General features: G+C 42.1%; 1 protein-coding gene across 1 annotated transcript in view; it reads left to right on the forward strand.

The window, feature by feature from the left end:
* Positions 1-15,849, forward strand: part of AFG1L (AFG1 like ATPase) — a 226,300-nt gene extending 210,451 nt beyond the window's left edge. Inside the window, exons 12-14 of the mRNA XM_034991745.1 lie at positions 10,094-10,234; positions 13,337-13,450; positions 15,407-15,849. Coding sequence (XP_034847636.1) covers positions 10,094-10,234; positions 13,337-13,450; positions 15,407-15,535 — 384 coding nt within the window. The 3' untranslated portion in view covers positions 15,536-15,849. The remainder of the gene's footprint in view (positions 1-10,093; positions 10,235-13,336; positions 13,451-15,406) is intronic.
* Positions 15,850-22,522: the final 6,673 nt, after the last annotated feature.

The raw sequence follows: 22,522 nt of genomic DNA on the forward strand, positions 1-22,522 counted from the left end.
TAGGGCTCTGAATACAATCCAACAAATTTTTTTTTGAGCCACTGAACTAATTTACTCTTTTAGCAACAATGGATGTCTCATTACCTGCTTGCCAGCATTGAGTAGTATAATTTATGTTTCTTCGCAAAATTGCTATATGAAAAATGATATTCTTATTTTGTCTTTCTCTGGTTACTAGTGAGCTTGACTATATTTTTCATTTGTTTATTAGCCTCTTAGACTTTTTATACTTTTTGTTCCATGAATTATCTATTCATATTCTTTATCCATTTTTCTGTTGGAATGCTCTTACAATTTTAGTTTCATTGCAGTCAGTCCTTGTCTCTCCCAGTTTCCTTTTTCATGTCAACTTGTTTCCTCTCTCTGACTTTCTGTTTTTATTTGACTGGGTCCATGTCTTCTTTCTTCTAGAGGGATGCCACATAATTTTCTTCTAGTTTTTGTATACAGTAAATTACAAGTTTTATTTTTAGAAATAAGTTTTATACTACACCATAAAAATTCCAAAACTGATTAGGAAAAATAAATGAACATTGGGGTGCCTGGGTGGCTTAGTTGGTTAAGCGTATGCCTTCAACTCAGGTCATGATCTTAGGGTCCTGGGATTGAGCCCTGCATCGGGCTCTCTGCTCAGTGGGGAGTCTGCTTCTCCCTCTCCCTCTGCCACTCCCCCTGCTCATGCTCTCTCTCTCTCAAATAAATAAAATCTTAAAAAAGAAATGAACATAAAAAAATGACAATATGCGTTTTTATGTATCTTTATCAATTATGTAAAACCAGTCTTGCTACAAAAGCTAGACAAATTTTTCTACATGTGCTGAATTTGCTAAGGACTTTTAGAATATGGGCTTTTCCTAGTAAATCTCACTGTAGAAAGTATAGTGTTTCAGTTAGTTATTGCTACATAACAAACCACCCCCAAATTCAGTGACTTAAAAAAATAAGCATTTTATTATTGCTCTCTAATCTACAGGTCAACTGGGAAGTTTTTTTGGTATATTTTGGATTCACTTAAACATATGCAGTCAGCTTTGCTTGTCTTGGTTTGGGTTCTCTCATCCACTGTGGGTGGGTGGGGAGGGCTGGATGTAGGCTGGCCTAAGATGCTTTCTCAGCTTAGACAACTGGCTCTCCTTATGTTCTCTCCTTCATCAGCCGGCCAGCCTAGCTGTTACAACACAGTGAGCAGAAGCACGCAAAGCTTCTTGAGACCTAAGCTCAGAACTGGAAAATTGTGACTTTTGCCTTATTCTGTTGACCGTGGTAAATTACAAGTTCAGCCCAGATTGAAGAGTTGGGCAGACTCCATGTCTTAATGGGAGAGATGGAAAGACACAATCCAAAGCATGTTGACAAGGAGGCAAAAACAAATGGAGCCATTATTATAATCAGACTGCCCCACATAGGCATTCTTCATTTCTCCAAAAATATTTTAAATGGGTTTTAAATTATCGTAATTTTTTAGAGAATTTTTAACTTAATGCACTTGAATGTGCCAAGCACACTTAAATACTGAATACAAGGGAAAGGGGATCAGTAGTCCTGTGGCAACATACCATTTGGGTGGTGCACAGGGCTAGATAAGACAATTTGTCAGCACCTTATTTCTATGATATAATCAGAAGAAAAATAAATTTACAAAAATACTTCAAATATATCAAATACTGAATTTTAACAGAACTTTTAAATAAAATCTTTTCAAATTTGTAATAAGAAAAGTTGGCTCCATGAACATAACTTTTTAAAAATCAGCTTTGATTTTTTTTATTTTATTTATTTATTTATTTGAGAGAGAGAGAATGAGAGGTAGCACAAGAGGAAAGAGGGCCAGAGGGAGAAGCAAACTCCCTGCTGAGCAGGGAGCCCGATGTGGGACTCGATCCCGGGACTCCAGGATCATGACCTGAGCCGAAGGCAGTCGCTTAACCAACTGAGCCACCCAGGCGCCCTAAAAATCAGCTTTGATTTGAAATGGCTAGGTGCAGTTTCTGATTAAAAATCTTCAATGATAAATTTTTTTTTTTAAATATGAGCAGTAAGCTCTTTTTTTTTTAAGGATTTTATTTGTTTATTTATTTGAGAGAGAGAGCATGAGAGGGGGAGGGTCAGAGGGAGAAGCAGACTCCCCGCTGAGCAGGGAGCCTGATGTGAGACTCAATCCCGGGACTCCAGGATCATGACCTGAGCCAAAGGCAGTCGCTCAACCAACTGAGCCATCCAGGCGCCCAATGATAATAAAATTTTTTAATTTAAATTCAATTAGCCAACATATAGTACATCATTAATTTCAGATGTAGAGTTCAGTAATTCATCAGTTGCATATAACACCCAGTGCTTACCACATCACATGTCCTCCTTAATGCCCATCACCCAGTTACCCCTCCCCCTCTCCACCTCCCCTCCAGCAACCCTTAGTTTGTTTCCTATAGTTAAGAGTCTCTCATGGTTTTTCTCCCTCTCTGATTTCTTCCCATTCAGTTTTCCCTCCCTTCCCCTATGATCCTCTGTGCTGTTTCTTATATTCCACATATAAGGAGTGAAACCATATAATTGTCCTTCTCTGACTGACTTATTTCGCTCAGCATAATACCCTCCAGTCCCATCCATGTCGATGTAAATGGTAAGATTTCATCCTTTCTGATGACTGAGTAATATTCCATTGTGTATATATACCACATCTTCTTTATCCATTCATCTGTTGAAGAACATCTCGGCTCTTTCCATAGTTTGGCTATTGTGGACATTGTTGCTCTAAACATTGGGGTGCTGGTGCCCCTTCAGTTCACTACATTTTATCTTTGGGATAAATACCTAGTAGTGTAATTGCTGGGTCATAGGGTAGCTCTATTTTTAACTTCTTGAGGAACCTCCACACTGTTTTCCAGAGTGCATTCCCACCAACAGTGTAAGAGGGTTCCCCTTTCCCCGCATCCTTGCCAACATCTGTCGTTTCCTCACTTGTTAATTTTAGCCATTCTGACTGGTGTGAGTTAGTATCTCATTGTGGTTTTGATTTGTATTTCCCTGATGCCGAGTGATGTGGAGCATTATTTCATGTGTCTGTAGGCCATTTGTATGTCTTCTTTGGAGAAATGTCTGTTCATATCTTCTGCCCATTTCTTGATTGGGTTTTTTGTTTTTGGGGTGTTGAGTTTAATAAGTTCATTATAGATCTTTATAGATCCTTATCTGATATATCATTTACAAATATCTTCTCCCATTGTGTAGATTGTCTTTTAGTTTTGTTGACTGTTTCCTTTGCTGTGCAAAACTTTTTATCTTTTTTTTTTAAGATTTTATTTTATTTATTTGAGAGAGAGAGTGAGAGAGAGAGCACAAGAAGGGGTAGGGTCAGAGGGAGAAGCAGACTCCCCGCTGAGCAGGGAGCCCGATGCGGGACTCGATACCGGGACTCCCGGCAGTCACTTAACCAACTGAGCCACGCAGGCACCCCAAAAGCTTTTTATCTTGATGAAGTCTCAATAGTTTATTTTTGCTTTTGTTTCCCTTGCCTTTGGAGATGTGTCTAGCAAGAAGTTGCTGCGGCCAAAGGAATATGATAATAAAAATTTTTAATGATAATCTGAAGAAAATTTGAAGAGAAATTTTTGATAGTTACCATCTTGTGTGAACAAGAATCCTATACACATAGGAATGTCAGAAGGTCTTCCATGTCCAATAATGGTGAACTCCATCATTAGGACAATGAAGGAAGATGGATGAAATCAGAATTAGTGTAGGCTAATATGTATTTCTTGCTCATATCACCATCCAGTATAGGTTGGCCAGGTCACTGCTCATGCCGTCCTTCTTAGAACCAGGCTTTGTACCTGTTGTGCTTCTAGCCCTCTTTCAAGTCTTCAGAGCCCATCTGTTCAGCCTGCAGATGAGTAAAGGAAGTGAGGATTCTGTGGGCCAGATCAGGAAGCCATGCTGTTCACTTTTTCTCACATTCCACTGGGCTGCACCTGATCACATGGCCACAACTAAACACAAGAGTATGAGGAATATAGTCTAGCTGTGTGCCCAGGAAGGTGAGGAAGACATGGATAGTGGTGAGTGCTAGCAATCTTTTAAAAAATGAGCCTTTAGCAGCCTCACTGGGTCAGTGGGACAAAAGTCAGAGTTTAGGGCCAGTCCAGGATGGGAACCCAGTAAACTGTCCCCTACTTTGGATGGAGACCCGAAGGACTGCATGCTAGGAATAAGTGTGAGCCAGAAGTCAACCAGCTCTCTAATGGACTTCAGTCAAATTCAGTGAGCTGAGTAACTTAGAGTACTTCAAGCCTTGAACTTGGATTTTTTTCTACAAGTATTCTTTTTTTCAAAGATAAAATCCAATACACAAAGATAACCAAACATATGAGGAGACAAGACACTGTGGATGTGAACAAGCAAAAAGAACAAATGATAAAATTAGGAACTCCAGGTATTGGAATTATGAGTCCATATTTTAAACAACTAAGCTTACATATTCAGAGAGGGTTTTGTTTTTTTGTTTTTTGTTTTTTGTTTTTTGTTTTAAAGACAGGCTTGGAAATTTAAGTGTAGGGGTCTAGAGACTATAAAGTGAGATATATCAGCTTTGGGAAAGAATCAATAGAAATTCTAGACCTGTAAAGCACAATAACCAAAATAACTCAATGGATGAGTTTAAGAGCAGATAAACCACAGCTAAGGAGAAATACAGTGGATCTAGAATATAGGTCAGAGGAAAGTGTCCACAATGAATCGTGAAGAAGTGAAAAAAGGAAAATAGGAAATAAAGGATAAAAGCAATGGAGAATACGCAGCTTAACCTAGGTTCCCTCAGAGAGCCAGAAGGGGGAGAGAGACGGAGAACGGAGCAGAGGCAGTGTACGTATACAGACGGCCTGGGGACTGTCCGACATTGTGGAGAAAAGGCTACGGACAGCACACTAGTTAGTCATCCAGCTTGCATGGGGAAAATGTGCTCAGGTTAAGACATGATATAAATGGGAGTATATCTACCTGCCTGTGACGTCACTACGCCTTTGATCTGGGCAAGTCTGGTGCTTGGCTGCAAGAGCTAACTGTGAACTACTGGGGGATGCTGCCATCCACCTCATCCCCTCTCTCTCTTGCTCTGCTAGTGTGAAGCAGCATGAGCTGAACGTAACTGTATAACTGAAGTCAAATTTTACCCCAAATATGAAATCCTTTATGCTTTTGTCACACTGTAAAGGAGATCTTTATAGATCTCCTTTTCAGCCTTATGTTTTATTTTCTTTTTAAATGTCCCTGAAAAAATTCCGCTTCTATAGCTTAAGAAAACCTTGGGGGAAAAAATGTCCATGACACAACTCATGTTATGATCTCACATGTGTGAGGTAAGTGATAAGATGCCCATTATAAAAATGACCCCCCCAAAAAAGCATTATTGTTTTTGCTGTTTAAAAGTAAGTAACACAAGTTCATGGGGCGGGGAGCAGTGGCGAATCAAAAAAGTACAACAAAAAAACAAAATTCATCTTTTATTCCACCACCTAAAGGTAACTGCTGTTAACATTTTAGTCTATATCTTCCTAGACTTTTCCTACGTACATACTAGGTTATACAACAAAGACTTGCCTTGGGAGTGGGGAGTTTGAGCCAACTAAGAAAGAGTGGGATTTTTTTTTTTTTTTTTTTTTTTTTTTGGTAGGTAGTTCAATTGTTTTTGGAGACAAATGGATATAAAAGAAGGAATAAGCCTGCTCCTCGGGCTATGTTGTGTTTTATGCATCATTCATTCACTAATTCATTCCGTAAAGATGAAGCCCTTCCAATGTGCCATGTGCTGGGGTAGGGGCTGTTCGTTCTGTGGGCCTGGGGCCCTCCCCCACATGTGGTGCTAATGGTATTACCAAAAAAGTGGGAGGGAGAGGGCCTGAGACAGACGCTATTTTTGTCATCTATAAATGACTTCATGGAGGGCTAAGGCGCCTGGCTGGCAGATATTTTGGTAGACCAGAGACAGCAGGAAGGAGCAGAGGAAAGAGCTTTTACCTCCTGAGTACAAAGGCAGAAGCAGACTGGAGTCAGCCAAATCGTTCACTCATTTAGGCTGCCTGGCCTCATGAGCTCAGGAAAAGGTTATTTGATAGTTAATAAAAAAAATAGCTACTGTTCATTAAGTATCTATCTGTTGTATGCCAAATAGGTACTATGCATATATCATTTCATTTGCTTTTCACATAAACTCTGTAAATAGCATTTATTGAGCACTTACTGTGTGACGGCCACTATTATAAGATTTTACATGCAGTTAGTACAGCGAGGCCTCAGGACAAATCTGAGACATGTCCTGCCATGATCCCCCATTTACAGATGAGGAAATGGAGGTTCAGAGGGATTGCTCAAGGTCACATGACTGGAAGTGACAGACCAATGAGTCCAAAGTGTCTTAACATGGTTTTTGCCCACAGTTGTTTGACTTATTTATGTAATGAAGAATAGCACTTCTGAGTAATAAGGAAACCCCCAATCTCTCACCAGAATCAGTCCTGAAAGTTTGTCACTTCTTGGATACTTCAACATCAAAGCCAGTATAAGAAAACACTCTTTTAGATACCTTCTAAAAACTTCATATTTTAAATTAATATAATAATTTAAATTAATATAATCTTATTGATTGATCTTATTGATTTCCTTGAAGATGTCCTTCAATTAATACACTTCATTCTTCCAATGTTTTTTAAAAAGATTTATTTATTCTAGGAGTGTAAGGGGCAGAGGGAGAGGGAGAGAGTCTTAAGCAAACTCCTTGCTGAGTACGGAGCCCCAGGAGGGGCTCGATCTCATGACCTTGAGATCACGACTGAGCTGAAATCAAGAATCGGATGCTTAACTGACTGCACCACCCAGTTGCCCCCATTCTTATGTTTTTAAAGAAAAAAGTAATATTGTTATCTTTTTTTGTGGCCTAAATTGGGATTTCTTTGGCAATAAATAACATTTCTTAGTTTTAATGGCCTTTTTTTTTTTTAAAGATTTTATTTATTTATTTGAGAGAGAGAGAGTGAGAGACAGAGAGCATGAGAGGGAGGAGGGTCAGAGGGAGAAGCAGACTCCCTGCCGAGCAGGGAGCCTGATGCGGGACTCGATCCTGGGACTCCAGGATCATGACCTGAGCCGAAGGCAGTCGCTTAACCAACTGAGCCACCCAGGCGCCCCTTAATGGCCTTTTTTTTTGTGGTGGTAAAATAATACATGATGTAAAATTTGCCATTTTAACCATTTTTAAGTGTACAGTTCTGTGGCATTAAGTACATTCACATTGTTGTGCAACCATCACCACTGTCCATTTCTAGAAATCTCTTCATCCCAAAGTGAAACTCGGGATCCATTAAGAACAGTAACCCCTCATTGCCTCCCATCACCATTGTTTTTAAAGGAGATAGATAACTATATAAAGCTTAATTTTCTTTACGTGAATGAGCACATAATTGTTTTAGGGATGTGAAGGAAGGGGATATTTGCTAATATAACGGCAAATGCAGAACCTACTGACAAAGGTATATAATTTGTAAAAATAGCTGAGTGGGCAGAATCCTGATTTTCAGTTGCCCCAGGCACTTCAGGGCGCTCCTGATGATGATTTTCCTTGGGCATGTAGTTATACTGATAGAAATCACATCCGTGCATAAAGAACGAGTTTAATTATACATAACTACATACCTAAGATGAGCTTTTACATTTTTTTTTACATATACTTTATGATTTACAAAAGATGAGACACTAAATTCTAACTGATCTCAAAAACATGGTGTGTGTCACCCTCAGAGCCTGAGTGTCTTATTGTAGGAATTTTGCTTTTTATCCGAAGAGGCCGTATCTTGCCCCCCCCCCCCCCCTCCGCCGTAGGGAGTTGTCTTCTTTACGTGGGATCCCACAGTCTCCGTTGGTCCCTGCTGTGACCCTGAGGGCTGGCAGATGCACAAAGACTGATTTAGGGTTTTGGATATAGCTAGTGGTGGAACAAAACTAACTGGTCCTATTGAGAACGACACTTCTTTACGTCCTCAACTTGTCAGTATTGAGCCTAATCCTAATCCTTTGGGCTCAAAATAATCTAAATAAAAAGCAGCCAAAGTGATATGGGTGTAATGTGTGCCCTAGGCACTGTGCTAAAGGCTTTACACATATTCTTTCGTGTAATCGTCACCATCCTGTGAGCTAGGAATCAAACTCCCGTTTTATAGATAGGAAAACTAAAGGAAGAGAAAGATGATGTGACTTGCCAAAGGTACCATTAATAAGTAACAGACTGAGGATTCACTCCTGGTCCGTAACAGGCCTAACAGCAGGGTTCCCTCGTAAGAGAGCCAAGGTTAAACAGACAAACCAACAAACCCCAGACTCCAGTCCCTTTGTGGCCCAGTGAGTGGGAGAGTCTCAGGTAAGGCCAGGCACCAGGTCTGGAGGTAAAGGCTGACCAGCCAGGGGAGGGAAGGGGGAAAGCAAGAGTCCCCTCTTCCGGCCCCATTTGTTACCTGGTGGGTGAGAGGAGATGGGAGGAAGGGACATCTCTAAGCAGATTTACAAAGAAGCTGGGTTATTCTTTGTGCTCTCTCCCGTTTCCTACTCTTTGCCCAGGGTCTCATAACTGCTGCATCCTTCTTAGAGCTGCTCTCCCTTGAGGGAACCACTCCCCCAGAGCTTCACTCTCTGATTTACTCACCTCCCCACACCTCCATGAGAAGTCTCTTTTCCTGAGTGTGACTGGTTTCAGCTGGTTGTTAGGACACTGTAGGCTTAAATGGATGGGCTCTGAAGCGGGGATGATGGTCTCCCTTCCTCACAAATCCCTAATTCTCCCAGGAACTTAGCCATATCTACATTTTTGGAAGAAGTTTTGATGCAAATGACTCCCCAAGTGAGGGAGACATTTCTGGACAGGGAGGAGTATTGACAGATTCTGCCAGAAATGGAGGAGGCTCAGCCATCTGTGTCCCAGGGATGGGTCCTGGTGATCCAGGAGCTTTCAGAGGTACCTCAGAGTAGCTCCTGGCCCACTCAGGCCGCGGTCTTGTCCACACTCTAGCAGGGCCAGAAACATCATCCACATGCAACTTAAAATGAAGAGAGGTAATGCTTGCTGGGAATGTTCTTAACCCCAAAGAATGTGTTTGCAGATAGTTTTCATAATTTTCATGAGTTAAATTCATGTTTCAGGGACAAGTGCCTTACATTGTAGGTGGCACCTTTGTGGATAGCTTTGTGAACCTTGAGTGTTGTACCCTCCTCACATCAAGAGGGAGAGTGCCGCACCAAGTTATGCTCAGGTCTCTGTCTGCTTCTGGTCATTGAACCCTCTGGCACTTCCTGCAGAAGTTAGCCATCCGTGTTCACTACATTGTACCTGAACAACTGTAGTTCACATTGAATGAAAAAGATTTTCTGATGAGTTCACACTGAAACATAGTCTTTATTTCAAAATGGTGACAGGGGAGTTGGCATGCCGTTATAAGATGGCTCCATTTAACAGTAGTGACAGTTTGCAGTTGAGCCATAGGAAGGATTGGGGAAATGTTTACAGTTATGTCATATAAATTAAACAATGTCTGGGTTTAGGACAGGGACCTACAGGGACCTACAAGGTATCAACTGAGGTGGCTCGAGATATTTTGTCACTCCCCACCACACTCGTCTTCTCTCTCTCTCTCTCTTTAACATTATTATTATTATTTTTTAGATTTATTTATTTGAGAGAGTAAGAGAGAGTGAGAGCATGAGAGAGAGCACAGCAGGGGGGAGGGAGAGGGAGAAGCAGGCTCCCCGCTGAGCAATGAGCCTGATGTGGGGCTCGATCTCAGGACCCCGGGATCATGACCTGAGCTGAAGGCAGATGCTTAACTGCCTGAGCCACCTAGGCACCCCTCATCTTCTCTCTTGTCCCTTTTCTACATCACTATTACAATTACAGTAGACACCATCCTTAGCCCGCAGTTGAAAACACTGCTCCATTTGGTCAAGTTACCCCAAAGCTGCCACCTAGATCAGACCATGACCAGAAAAAGAGGTGTTTTCAAATTCAGGGCCACCGGAATTGGCTTCAGTGTTCTAGTCTTTATTTTCATTTTAATTACAGCCACTTGGAGCCAGTGACTATCTGGAACTGTCAAAGAATTTTGATACAATATTCCTACGAAACATTCCACAATTTACGCTTGCAAAGAGGACACAAGCTCGAAGATTCATAACCCTCATTGATAACTTCTATGATTTCAAGGTAAGGATGTAGTGTATTTTCTCAAGACTAAACATTTTGGACTGTGGAGTCAGATTGCCTGGGCTGGAATCCTGGTTTATTCTCTGGGCCTCAGTGTCCTCATCTACAAATTGGGGAAAATAGTATTTCCTTCGGAGCATTATTGAGGGCAAAATAAGCTAATCCATGAAAAGCACTGAAAGTGAAGCTTGGCACAAGCCAAATGCTGTATACATAGTATCAGTGATAGCAGTAAAATCATAGTATTGTAAGGCTTCCATCAGAAGACTCTGCGATATCAACGATGCCATCATGCACAGTGTGTGTGCACTACGATGATGTGCAGTGGAATGCCTTACCCACACTGAGTGCTCAGTCAATTCACGAGTTGCATGAATGCACGATTGGATGGAAAAAATAATGAATGAACAAATGAATGAGTGACTAGAGACCCTCCTCAGGATTGGAGCTCTCTCTCCCTGTGACCCAGAAACCCTCGTAACTAGCATTGCATCATTGTTTGTTGGTTTTAGCCATGTGTTTTAGGGTGAGTTACGGAGCCCGTGTCCATTCACCAAAGGCAGAACAGCCCATTGATTAAAGAGTGGGCCTCGGGGCCAGGCTGTCTGCCTTGAGGACCAGCTTAATCTCTCGAGCTGCAGTTGCCTTCTGTAGAAAAAAGAGGGGGGAATAATGGTACTTACTCTATATGGTTGTTGCAAGGATTAAATGAACACATAAGGCACTTAGAACATTGTGTGGCATAGAGTCAGATTTCAGTGAAGGTGAGCCACTATTTATAGTATATATCTGTGGGGTGCCTGGGTGGCTCAGTTGGTTGAGCATCTAATTCTTGGTTTCGGTTCAGGTTGTGATCTCAGGGTCGAGAGATCGAGCCCCACATCAGGCACCAGCCTCAGCACGGAGTCTGCTTGAGGTCCTCCCTCTCCCTCTGCCCCTCCCCACCGTGCTCAAGCTCTCTCTCTCATAAGTCAATAAATCTTTTTAAAAAATAGTATATATCTGTAAATACATACTTACAGTAAAAGCATAAGTACAACTTCAAAATAGAGTTAAGTATCATTTTACTGTTAGATATAATTTTTCTCCTTATTGTACAGAAATAGAGCAGTGATTCTAAAATTGAAGGGATCTTGAGGGGAGGAGGAAAGTACCAGAATCCACTGGGAGGAAGAGATGAAATTTTAATGTTTCTTTTTTTCATTCATTCAACAACCTTTCTCATACCAAGTGCAGTGCTAAATATTAGAAATTCAACGACAGGCAAAGCCAGATCTGGTGCCAGCCTTCATAGAACTTAGAGTCTGGTGTCAGAGAAGCATTAATCAAATATCCACAGAACTGAATGTAAAGTCGCCCCTCAGTGCTGGTCTCTTGGAAGGCTTGAGAGAGGAGTATGGTGCCATGAGGGTCTGGGGGAGAGTAGATTGATCTCTGTGGGGGTGGGGGTGGGCCTAGGGAAGTCCTGCTGAGGACGGCCTACATCAGAATCCCCTGGGCTACCTAAGATCTATGTTCCAGAGCCCACCCCACCCTAGCCCAGTAAATGAACCCTCATCCTAGAGGATGGACGTGAAAACCTGCATGTTTGCAAGCCACTCAACTGTTGCTTGTAAGCGCTGAGAAGTGATGCCTAAACGCCAATGCAGGGGGGACGTTTGTAGCAAAGGCCCTGGGGCGGGCCTGAGCGCAAAGGGCAGCTGGCTTGGCTCAGGTGCAGTGCTGAGAGGAGCCTGCCATAGTGAGTGACATCCAAATGTGGCACATGCTCCCAGGGGGCCAGCGTTCATGTGCCGGCCTCTGGACAGCAGGGAGCTGAGAACACCAAGCAAGGGGATCAAGTCCCGTCACTTACCAGACACTGCTCTGAAATACTCATGTTGGGTCCGGAATGAACGGAATGAGCCTGGAGGTGGCCTTCTGTTTTTAGAGGGCTAATGCTTCAAGAAAAAAGTGGTAGAGGGGCTTTAGTAGGTGGTTCTTAGAGTGGGAGGATTGATAAACTCTTAACTTGTCTACATGGCAGCTAGGAATACCTTAAAGAAAACATATGGTCCCCAGCCCTCTGTCCTACCCCCGGTCCTGTCTTACCCCCACTGTTTCACTTCTTAGTTAATGGGAAGGAAGAGTTCTGTGGCGATATGATGGAATACCAGAACCACTCTCCTAACATTTGCTTTAACTATATCACACATTTAGAGTTTGTGTTCTTTGTTTAAAGACTAGTTGAAATTATCTTATTTCAGAAATTGGGAGCATTAAACAGGCATTAGTCTAGAATGTATTCATGGAAATTGGTGAAATCAGAGTATTCATATCTAAATAATGAAAGAAGTGTCATTTGTGATTAAAAGAAATGTATAAGAGGAGGTAGAAGGCCATTCAGATATGGAAAAACTATTCCCAAATGTCATACATTATTTTAAGGTATTGGCATTGTTGTTTAATGATGTTTAAAGGGTAGCTGTGAATCCTGAAAACAAATTCAGGACTTTTTAAACAACAAGAAGAGTATGTTTTGTATTTAAACTGGTGGACATAAAATTTATAAAGATTTTTATAAAAGGTGTTTCCAGTATATGATCACATATGCACATTCACTCAAACACTTGTGTAATCAAGAAATATTAATGTCAAGCTTAGTCTTTTTGAAGAATGCCTTGGTAGGATGCTGATATAAATGTGGGTTCTAAAAATTCAGGGTCTAATTAGAGTAGTGATGCACTGAACTTACCAGAGGTGGTAACCTCTTTGCAGCGCATGAAAAGTACCCCCACATGCACGGGCCCAAAACAGCCAGGTGTAAATGTCAGGCTCGGGGTGTAATGGAAAGACCACTGGACTTCGAACTGGGAGACCTGAGCTGGCCTCATGAGCTGAGACCTCTCCAGGCCTAAAGTCACCCAATAAAACCTTTGCTCCCTACTTTATAGGATGTTACAAGCTGTGTGGAAATATTTTGAAAAGCACTCTGCAGCTTAAAAATATCACACAAACTAGCTCCCTGTGATGACAAACAGATTTTATTTTGTGCGATATTTGTTCCACCTTGAACTTGTGAAATGTAAGGAGTACTACCATTCACTCATCTTCCTCTTTCAGGTGCGCATCATTTGCTCAGCATCGACTCCTATAGCAAGCTTATTTTTGCATCAACATCATGACAGTGAGTTGGAGCAAAGCAGAATACTGATGGATGATTTGGGGCTGAGCCAGGTAGGCAATATTAACATAATCTCTTTTTATTATAAAACAGCCTAATTGTTTTTGGTTTTATACGTGGCTACATTTTGAAGAAGGAATGCAGTATGTATTTAACCATTGATTTGCTGCTCCTTTTAAAGCCAAGAGAGCAGGCTTTTTCTCCGTATCACTAAATGTAAAGAATATAGTCTTAGGGTAGAAGGAATCTTCATGATCTGTTTTTGCATATAATGAAAACAAAGACCAGAGGGGTGGACCAGTGGGCCTGTGGTCACACAGCTGACTAATGGCAGGCCAGAGCTGGACACCAGGGACCCGTATCTGGTTCTGGGCTCATTCTGCTACACCAGGCTGCCTGTTCTAGGTACTCTTCGTGTCTCCTGGATTTGTAGAGCGTGAGATACAGTATCCAAGCATGTGGGCTGGCTATCCCAGGACCAGGGAGTGCCTGGAGCCCTTGGCTTACAAAGAAATCCATTATTCATCTGCCAGCCCCATTCCATAAACATTTCAGGAGCACCTGTGGTGCAGTGCTCTAGGGACACTCTGTGGAAAACGAGCCAGTGCTGGCCCAGTTCTCCTGGAGCTTGGGGTCTGGTGATTTGCTCCAGGCCAACTGGAAGTGATTTTACATTTCCTTCTTCTGTATGAACATGGCAGGATATATTGCTCAACAGTTGAAATATTAGTCAAAATTTTAAAGCTATCCATAAACACTTACCTCCAGGATGAGGGGAGCCCCATCCTTCCCACCCCAGAAATGAAAGGCCATTTGGAATGAGGAAATAGTTCCTTAGTGACCCGAGTAGAAATTATGCATTCTTAGGAGTCTGGGGGAAATGAGGCCTATAATACATTAGAAAGTGAACTTTCCAAATATGACTACTTAAACCTATGTGTAGAAATAAGTGTTGCTTATAAACCCATATGCTGGGAACCTTCAAAATGGTGGTTTCTCTAAGAGCAATACATCTGTCCAAATAATGTATTTTACTGTTTGAAAAATATACTTGAGGGGCTATATCATTTGTTTCTAAAGTTCCTTAAATCATTGGTTCTTCCATTTTTCTCCATAGGATCAGGGTTCAGATATAGGGTCAAGCAAGCTCAGCATGCGGGGCTAACAGTATATGAAGAAATGAGGGCTCACGACCACAGGGTCATGTGGTTTTGCAGTGGGTCAGCGGGAATGCATGGACTAAGGAGTCCAGAAGTTTTCTCTGAGGAAGTGTGACAGCAACCCCCTAAGGAAAGAGACACAATTTTTACTGGCCACAAGCCCATGTTGGTGTCACCCGTCCCAGGCTGTTTGCTGGCCTCACAGAGGGATTCCCAAACTTAACCCTGGTTAAGTAGCTCAAGACCCAAGGCAGCTCTGCCTTCCCAAAGTAGGCTCGCAGGCCAGATCTCTAGGCCCACAGGAGACCTCTCTGTCAGCCGGTGCGGAAAAGGCTCTGCGGAGGCTTGTCCTCAGGGCCTCCTGTGGGGCACGTGGCACTGCCCGTGGTGCTCCAGAGGAGGGTGTCAGCCTCTTCCTAACTTGCCTGAACGGCTGGGGTTTTTTTGGTGTTACTTATCTCTGGCGTACATTTTTGGAGAAAGAATTCTTTTTCTGACATTGTCTCTCCTTTAGGTTTTGCAGAAAATTTCCATCCTGCAAAAACTTTCTTCATGCAAAAATCTTCATATTTGGATTTTGGGGCATTGGTTCAGCTTTAATTATTCTTGTTTTCCCTATTGTTTTCTCCCTGGTAATTTGTTCTGACTATTGATTATTGGTTTAAATTAGTTAATTCTCCAGTCTAGTTTAAGAGATCATATATGGAAAAAGTGTATAGAACATTTTATGATCTAAACCTAAGAAGTTGTTTTAAACCTGTACTTAGTTCTGTAAATTTTTATTTGTGGTAGTTTTAATTAGTGCTGGGTTGTTTTGTTTTGTTTTTTTAATTGTATTTTGGTAACCAGGACTCAGCAGAAGGACTCTCTATGTTTACTGGAGAAGAGGAGATCTTTGCATTTCAGCGCACGCTTTCCCGACTCACGGAAATGCAGACTGAGCAGTACTGGAATGAAGGGGACAGAAGCAAGAAGTAACCATTGCTTCTGCATGAATAGAACTCTGGACACATGATTACGGCAGGGAGAACTCTTTTTTTTATGGGACTTGAAGGAATCATTTTTCTCATCATTAATTATGCACTTTGTCCTCTGGACCATTTTTATCTCAAAGTGCTCTCAAAGATGGACTGGATTAGTAAGTTAACGCCATTTTTATAGGTTTACTTTTTGCCTATTTATTTGGCTTTATTTCTGCACTACAAAATTAAAATCATCACTCCTGAAGATTAATGTAGGACCAGACATTTTGGCTTCATATTAAGCCACCTGAATAACACACACACACACACACACACACACACACATACACACGTGCGCGCGCAGCTAAATGCAGTGTTGTTCTGGACATCTCCAAGCTTTGGCTACATGGTAGCCATCTGATACAAACATGCCTTTTATGAGAGGGAGAAAAACCCTACATTTCAATACAAAGCAGAGGAACTTTCTGATTCTATTATAAACTAAAGAGAACACCATTTTAGAATATGGTCTTATCCATGTGATTTTGGGGGGCCATAAATTATACTAAATCTCCTAGGCCTCAGGTTTCCTCACAACTGAGAGTATGTCTTTTACCCTGAGATCAAGCTTGGCAGGCAGGACCAGATCTTCAGTGGACACAGAGTTGCCTGAAAAAATTGGGGATTACGACACCAGTAGAATAAAGCAGCATGGGTGTCAAATTCTAACCGACAGGCAGAGCCCGCAATGCTGACTGACAGTAGGAGGACAGATCCCAGGAAAAGGGGCCAGTGAAAGCGAGTCAGGAGGAGACAGAGTCCTGGACACACCAGCAGCAGAGTGGATTCCAGTTCATCTGAGGCCGGCAGGACCCCCGTGGACGGGAGCCTCCTTCCCACGGCTCAGACGCATTTGCTGTGCTTGCAGAACCCCACCGTCCACCCTTGCCTCTGCTTCTGTGATGAGATGAATTTAATAGTAAATAGGGAAGAACACTTGATGAACCTACTTAAATAAAATCTGACTTGTCCTTCATTGAGGCCATTCCATGATTCATTCAAGTGCCACCTGACTTTGCTAACTCTTACCACAGAAGGTGTCTTAGTTGAGGCTGTTACAAGAGTCTAAGTCCCTCTTCAAGAAAAAAAGAAAAAAGGAAGAATGTGACATCTTATAAAGTGTTGTGAAAATCACATATTTTTTGGGGGGTAGGCCCAGTCAAATAAAATGGTTACAGCTGTCAACATAAGTAAGCTCTTCGAATCTATTTAATTTGTAAGTGAATAGTCTATCCGCATTAGTCTATTTTGGACGTTAACCTAAGTCAAGCAGATTGATGGATAGGGTACCCAAGTATAGAGAAAAGTTTAAATCATGGCTTCTGAAAATTAAATGGGGGTTTAAAAACATTAAAATTTTCTAAAACTGAAGTACAGTTGACACAATATTACTTCAGTTTCAAGCATATGGCATGATTCAACAAGTCTGTACATTCTGCTGGGCTCCCCACAGGTGTAGCTCCTGCCGCTCTGCACCCGGCGCTATTTCAGTACCATTGACTGTGGGCCCTACGCTGTGCCTTTTCATCCTGTGACTTACTCATTCCCTAACTAGAAACCGGTACCTCCCCTTCCCCTTCACCCGTTCTGCCCCCCTCCCCTCTGGCAGCCATCAGTTTGTTCTCTATATTTATGGATTTGTTTCTGCTTTTTGTTTGTTTCACATATAAGTGAAATCACGTGGCCTGACTTAGTTCACTAGCATGATATCCTCCAGGTTCATCCATGTTGTCGCACATGGCAAGATCTCATCCCCTTTTATGGCTCAGTATAAAAATACCTTTACTGAGGTGAGACAAAAAAGAGTTCAAAAGAGCCACATTTATTGCTAGACATTTACATGATCTCAGAAAAAAAAATTTATCCTTGAGAGTTATGTAATTGTCCCTGTTTATCGATAAGGAACCCAGTCTTGGAAAAGTTAAGTAGCTGGACCTGAGATTCACAACTATAAAACTCACGGACTATACCACACCACCTCTGTGAAGAAGAGATTATTTTAAATAGTGATTTTTTAAAAAATTCCGTGAAGATGAATTTACAACAGAACCATTGCTTTGAACTCTATAAATATAAAATGTGTAACTCATTTCTATCAATCGTAGCTTTTTGCTTTTCATTTTTTTTTTTGTTTTTTTTTTTTTGCTTTTTACATTTCTTTGGCAATTATGCTGTATCTTAATAAAGAGACAGTAGGAATGGATGGACAAACAGATGGACAGGCTGATTGATAGAAACAGGAACTGTCTCTGAGTGTGTTGGGTGTATGTGAAATAGTCCCCACTCAGGTTCTGTTGTAAAAGTTCAGTTGAGGTCAGGTATTTGGACCTAGGTTTTAATTTTTCCATGGAAACAATGATGTGATATTAGGGCCCTGGCTCAATGCACAGAAGCCCACACGATTCTCAGTGCAACTGCCCCAAATTTTGGTAGTAAAGAACTTAAACTTTTAAATATTGTTTCTGTAGGGCAAAACTACAGTTCTGGTTTCACCTGAGCACCTGGATCATGTCCCTGCTTCTGTCCCGTCCCCTATGCCCCACGTTCTCCTGGGCCTGGTAGGATAGGCTGTAGTGAAGGGGCTGTCTGAGCTGGGAGTGGGGGAGGGGAGTTCCATGGTGGCTGGAAATGGTACATCTTTATCCCCATCTCTTCTCCACAAAGTCTGTTTCATAAAACAGCCTGCAAGAAAGAGAAACAAAAGTCGTAAAGAATAGCTATTACAAAAACAAAAAAAAAACAAACAAAAAAACTGTTACCAGGAAACAATATGGTACTAAAAGAAAATTAATGCCAAAATGAGACATGAAAAACAACTTTTAGATTGGAAAGCAGTGTTTCAATTCATGTGTTTTTCTTCCAAGTCCTGTCCCTATTACATTCTCAACATTCCAGTCTTTCTCCCTGGGGTTGCATGAAATCTCTCAGAGCAAATGCTCTCTGTCTTTCTCTCTCTCTTTTTTTTAATGCTTTAAATTGATACTTGAAGACGGGCATTTGAGCTGAGTGTTGCTGTGGAATATTCCCAATTGCCTAGAAACTCAGACCGAGGAAATCTTTAGAGTCGGGAAAATGCCCAGGGCACCCTCCGAAATGATCCCTAATTTCCAAACTTGGAAGAAATTAAATGGAGAAAAAGGAAAGCTTTTCTTTAAAAAGGAGAAAGAAAAATCTGATCACTGCATTATTCTTGCCGGACAGGCTTATGTGCCAACACTGGTAATAATGAAAAGAAAAACATGGTGGACTTAAAGAATCTTTAACCTATTTCTTATGTTTATAAAATGTAAAAGACTCTAGTACCACTCTAATCAAATTTATGCATTTTCAGTGGGATTTCAAATTTTAGTCATAAGGAAATATTTTAATCTTCCTAAAGTACATTTTTTTGTACCCGTAAGTGTACAAATAACATAATATTTAAATTACTGAAAAAAATTAAGATTTCACTTGTAAAATACATAAATGGATGTGCTCAGATCCATTTATTTATTTAACATTATTTAAGAAACACATAGTGCTGGGCGCCTGGGTGGCTCAGTTGGTTAAGCGACTGCCTTCGGCTCAGGTCATGATCCCGGAGTCCCGGGATCGAGTCCCGCATCGGGCTCCCTGCTCGGCGGGGAGCCTGCTTCTCCCTCTGACCCTCACCCCTCTCATGTGCTCTCTCTCTCTCATTCTCTCTGTCTCAAATAAATAAATAAAATCTTAAAAAAAAAAAAAAAAGAAACACATAGTGCTTACTGTGTGCTGGGCATGGTTCTAATGCTTTGTACATAAACTCTTTTGATCCTTATAACAGTCCTGTGAGCTAGGTACTGCTCTTACCACTTTACACACAGGGAAGCCGAGGCACAGAAGATGGTAAAACAACATACTGAATTGCTAACATGTACATGGGAGCTGTAAACTTACCCACATACTAGTTTATGAAGCTTTCCGTGTAACTGCTTCGGTCCTGAAAACAGTCTCCCTAGTCCAAGTACTTGAACTTACACTTGTAGCCCCTTCATCTGGAATAGAAGCACCCAGAGACATTGGGGTCCTGGGGCCCTGACATTTGGGTTCCTGACTGATTGCCAGAACCTGGCAGCAAGTCTGTAACGAGTGATGTCGTGATCTTGGAAATTATCATCATCAGATCTGCTAACTTGTCAGACATCCCTTGCTCGTAGAAAAAGATTTTCTTTGGAGATGGAGTTTACACCTTTTTCTTAAGGCAGAATTGAGATTTGTTTTTCCCATTGGCATAGCAGTTCATTTTCCTGGAACATAAAATTAAAACTAATAAAATCTGTCCTCTTGTTGAATGTCTGCTGATTGTCCAGCTTCGCACTGGAAACTTCTCATCTCAGCCGGCCACTCAGCCCGGTCGAACTTGTCTACTGACCTGTCGTCTGTGACAGTGTGAAACTCCAGAGGATATCTGTCTTTCCTGCTTGCTTACGAAGTCTTCCAGAGGTTGTCCTGAGAATTTTCCTGCCTCTGGGCTGTACTTTTTGGGTCCCAAGGGGTTGACTGCTGGTCTCTATGCTCTGCCTGTTCTTCTCATCTGAGCACAATGGGAAGGGTGCAGGATCTGGTTCTGCCAACTTTTGATCTCTGAGCCTCAGTTTTCTCGTCTATAAATGAGAACAGTGATACCCATTTCCTAGAGTTATTCTGAGACTAACTGGTGAAGAGTACTTTGCAAATGGTAAAAGGTTAAGTGAAGAGTAGCTGTTATTGATACTAATAATGAGGATCATAAAGCAATAATAAATGCCAACTCTGCTTTGCATTATAGCCTTTGAGGAATATAAAACAGTAGATGACACATCCCGACCCAATACGGTTTCTAGCAGAAGGGAAAAGAGACGCATTAAATGGCTAGACCCAAGGGCACAGAATTCTGGCTTAATGAGATGCTGTGAAGATTGTCAAATTCAAATGTATTCTTTCAGGACTAGAGAGAAAATAGACTTGCCTGTTCGGCGAACATCGAACATTTCCCGGAAAGAGAGCTCCATCTTGTGGTCAGTGGGATGAACTGACAGAAAAAAAGTCCAAGAATCCCACAGGGTTGGAGAACGGGCTCTCCCAGCCGCATGCTCCCAGACCCAGGTCCCACCCGGGGAGAGCCTGATGCACTTGGTCAGAGTGGGGTCTCAGGCCCAGTATCTGTTAATGCTCCCATGGGATTCTAATGGCCAGCGAGGGTTGACAACTGCCCGTCAGGAGCTTGTGCCCATGACCGCACGGCCAGGAAGAACATGGCGTTGAGCCTATAGCTGGGTCTCCGGACCCCCATACCAGGCCCTCCCTGCTGCCTCCCAGGGCCTGCTGTCCTCCTTCCTCCTATCAGGTTTTGTGCACTCCTTCCATTGTGATGCGATACATCATGTAGCTTCCAGAAAAGTCAACTGTATACTTGTGAGGGAGAGTGAGAAAGGTCCAGAGTGAATCAGTGATATTATGAAAAATAGTTTTACCCTCAACAGTCTCACTGGAAGAAACTTTGGACTACACTTGGACAAGGTTGAGTTTATTGCTAAAGGGATAAAGGATTCCTGGGAGCCCAGTGGGGCCCAGTGCCCAAGAGCTGGTGTAGGGAACCGGACTGGGGAGAGGGCACCGAGCATGGAGACGGGGTGGGGCTAAGCCAGATGGGAATTTGAATACAGGAGAAGATGGTGGTCAGTCTACCTAATGAAACCTCTCTCTCCCTCTCTCCAGCCAGCCCTAACTTCCTCATCACCAAGGGCAGAGCCCTGGCTTTAGTCGCCAGTAGCTCCTGCTGTTCTCAAGCACTTGGCACTTCGCCACCCCAGCCCCACCCTTACAGCTCTCTCTCCTTGAGCTGCCCTGAACCAATACTTGGTTCTCCTCCTGCCTCTTATGTCCTCCTTCTCTGAACGCTTCTGGCTCCTTTTCCTTTTTCTCACCCCCTAAGTTCTTTCTTGAACCCATTAAAAATGGTGATTATAAAAAGACCCAATATTATACAAAATGCTTTCACACCTATCATCTTCATATTCTCTTCCTGATTCCCACAGCTACAAATACCACCCAATGCTGATAAATCCCAAGTGCGTATCCCCATCCCTGACTTTCCCCAATCTTCTGCTCTCTATTGCTGGCTGCCTACTGGGATCTCTCCTCCTGAATGTTCTGTCAATTCGGTATGTCAACCCAGTCTTCCAAGTCCACAATATCTTCTTGCAATGATATCATCCCAGGCACTCATGCAGCCGCAATACTCGATGAATTGGCAAGGGCCAGTGATGCTGGGAAAAGGAGTAATAGACATTAGAAGCATGTTGATACCTGCTTGAGAAATGGTTCAAGCAAGTATTTGTACAGGACCAGACCTGATACATGGTTAATTATCAGAATGAGTAGCAAATGAACAATCTGAAGATAGGAGCGGTTTGAGCAAACATGATCCCAAGCCCTCTGGGCCTGTCCTGAGTTTCCACAGGAACTGAGTTAGGTCTGGTGTCTCCCCCATCGTCCTTATTCACCCTGGGGCTGAGGAGAGTTTGGAGTCTTACAGAAGGGCGCTGGCCTTCAGGAGTACAATAGATAGTTGATAGTTCTCATTCCTCTTATTCATTCTCTAACTGAAGGAATGAAGAGTTTCTTATGGTGAGACCCTCTGCCAGTGCTATGTGGGGTATGACAATGTAAATGCTTACAAAATTGTGGTTATTTTGATAAGGGAGTCTGTGTGTTGACTCAACTGTTCCTTAAGGAAATCTCTCCAATTAAAATCAAAATAAAAACTAGAATTGGGCAGGGACGAGCCATACTTGTTGAGTGTCCCCAAATCTTAGCTAAGACAAAGACTTGATTCATGTTTGGGGATTCGGATAATAAACTCAGAAAATGCTTGGAATCTAGATGATCTGGCTTGTCACACTTCATGTTCTTATCTTCAGCCTGCATCTCCCCTCTGCTTCAG

Source organism: Mirounga leonina, unplaced genomic scaffold (assembly GCF_011800145.1).
Source record: "Mirounga leonina isolate KUSES-001 unplaced genomic scaffold, KU_Mleo_1.0 Mir_53, whole genome shotgun sequence".
Taxonomy (NCBI): domain Eukaryota; kingdom Metazoa; phylum Chordata; class Mammalia; order Carnivora; family Phocidae; genus Mirounga; species Mirounga leonina.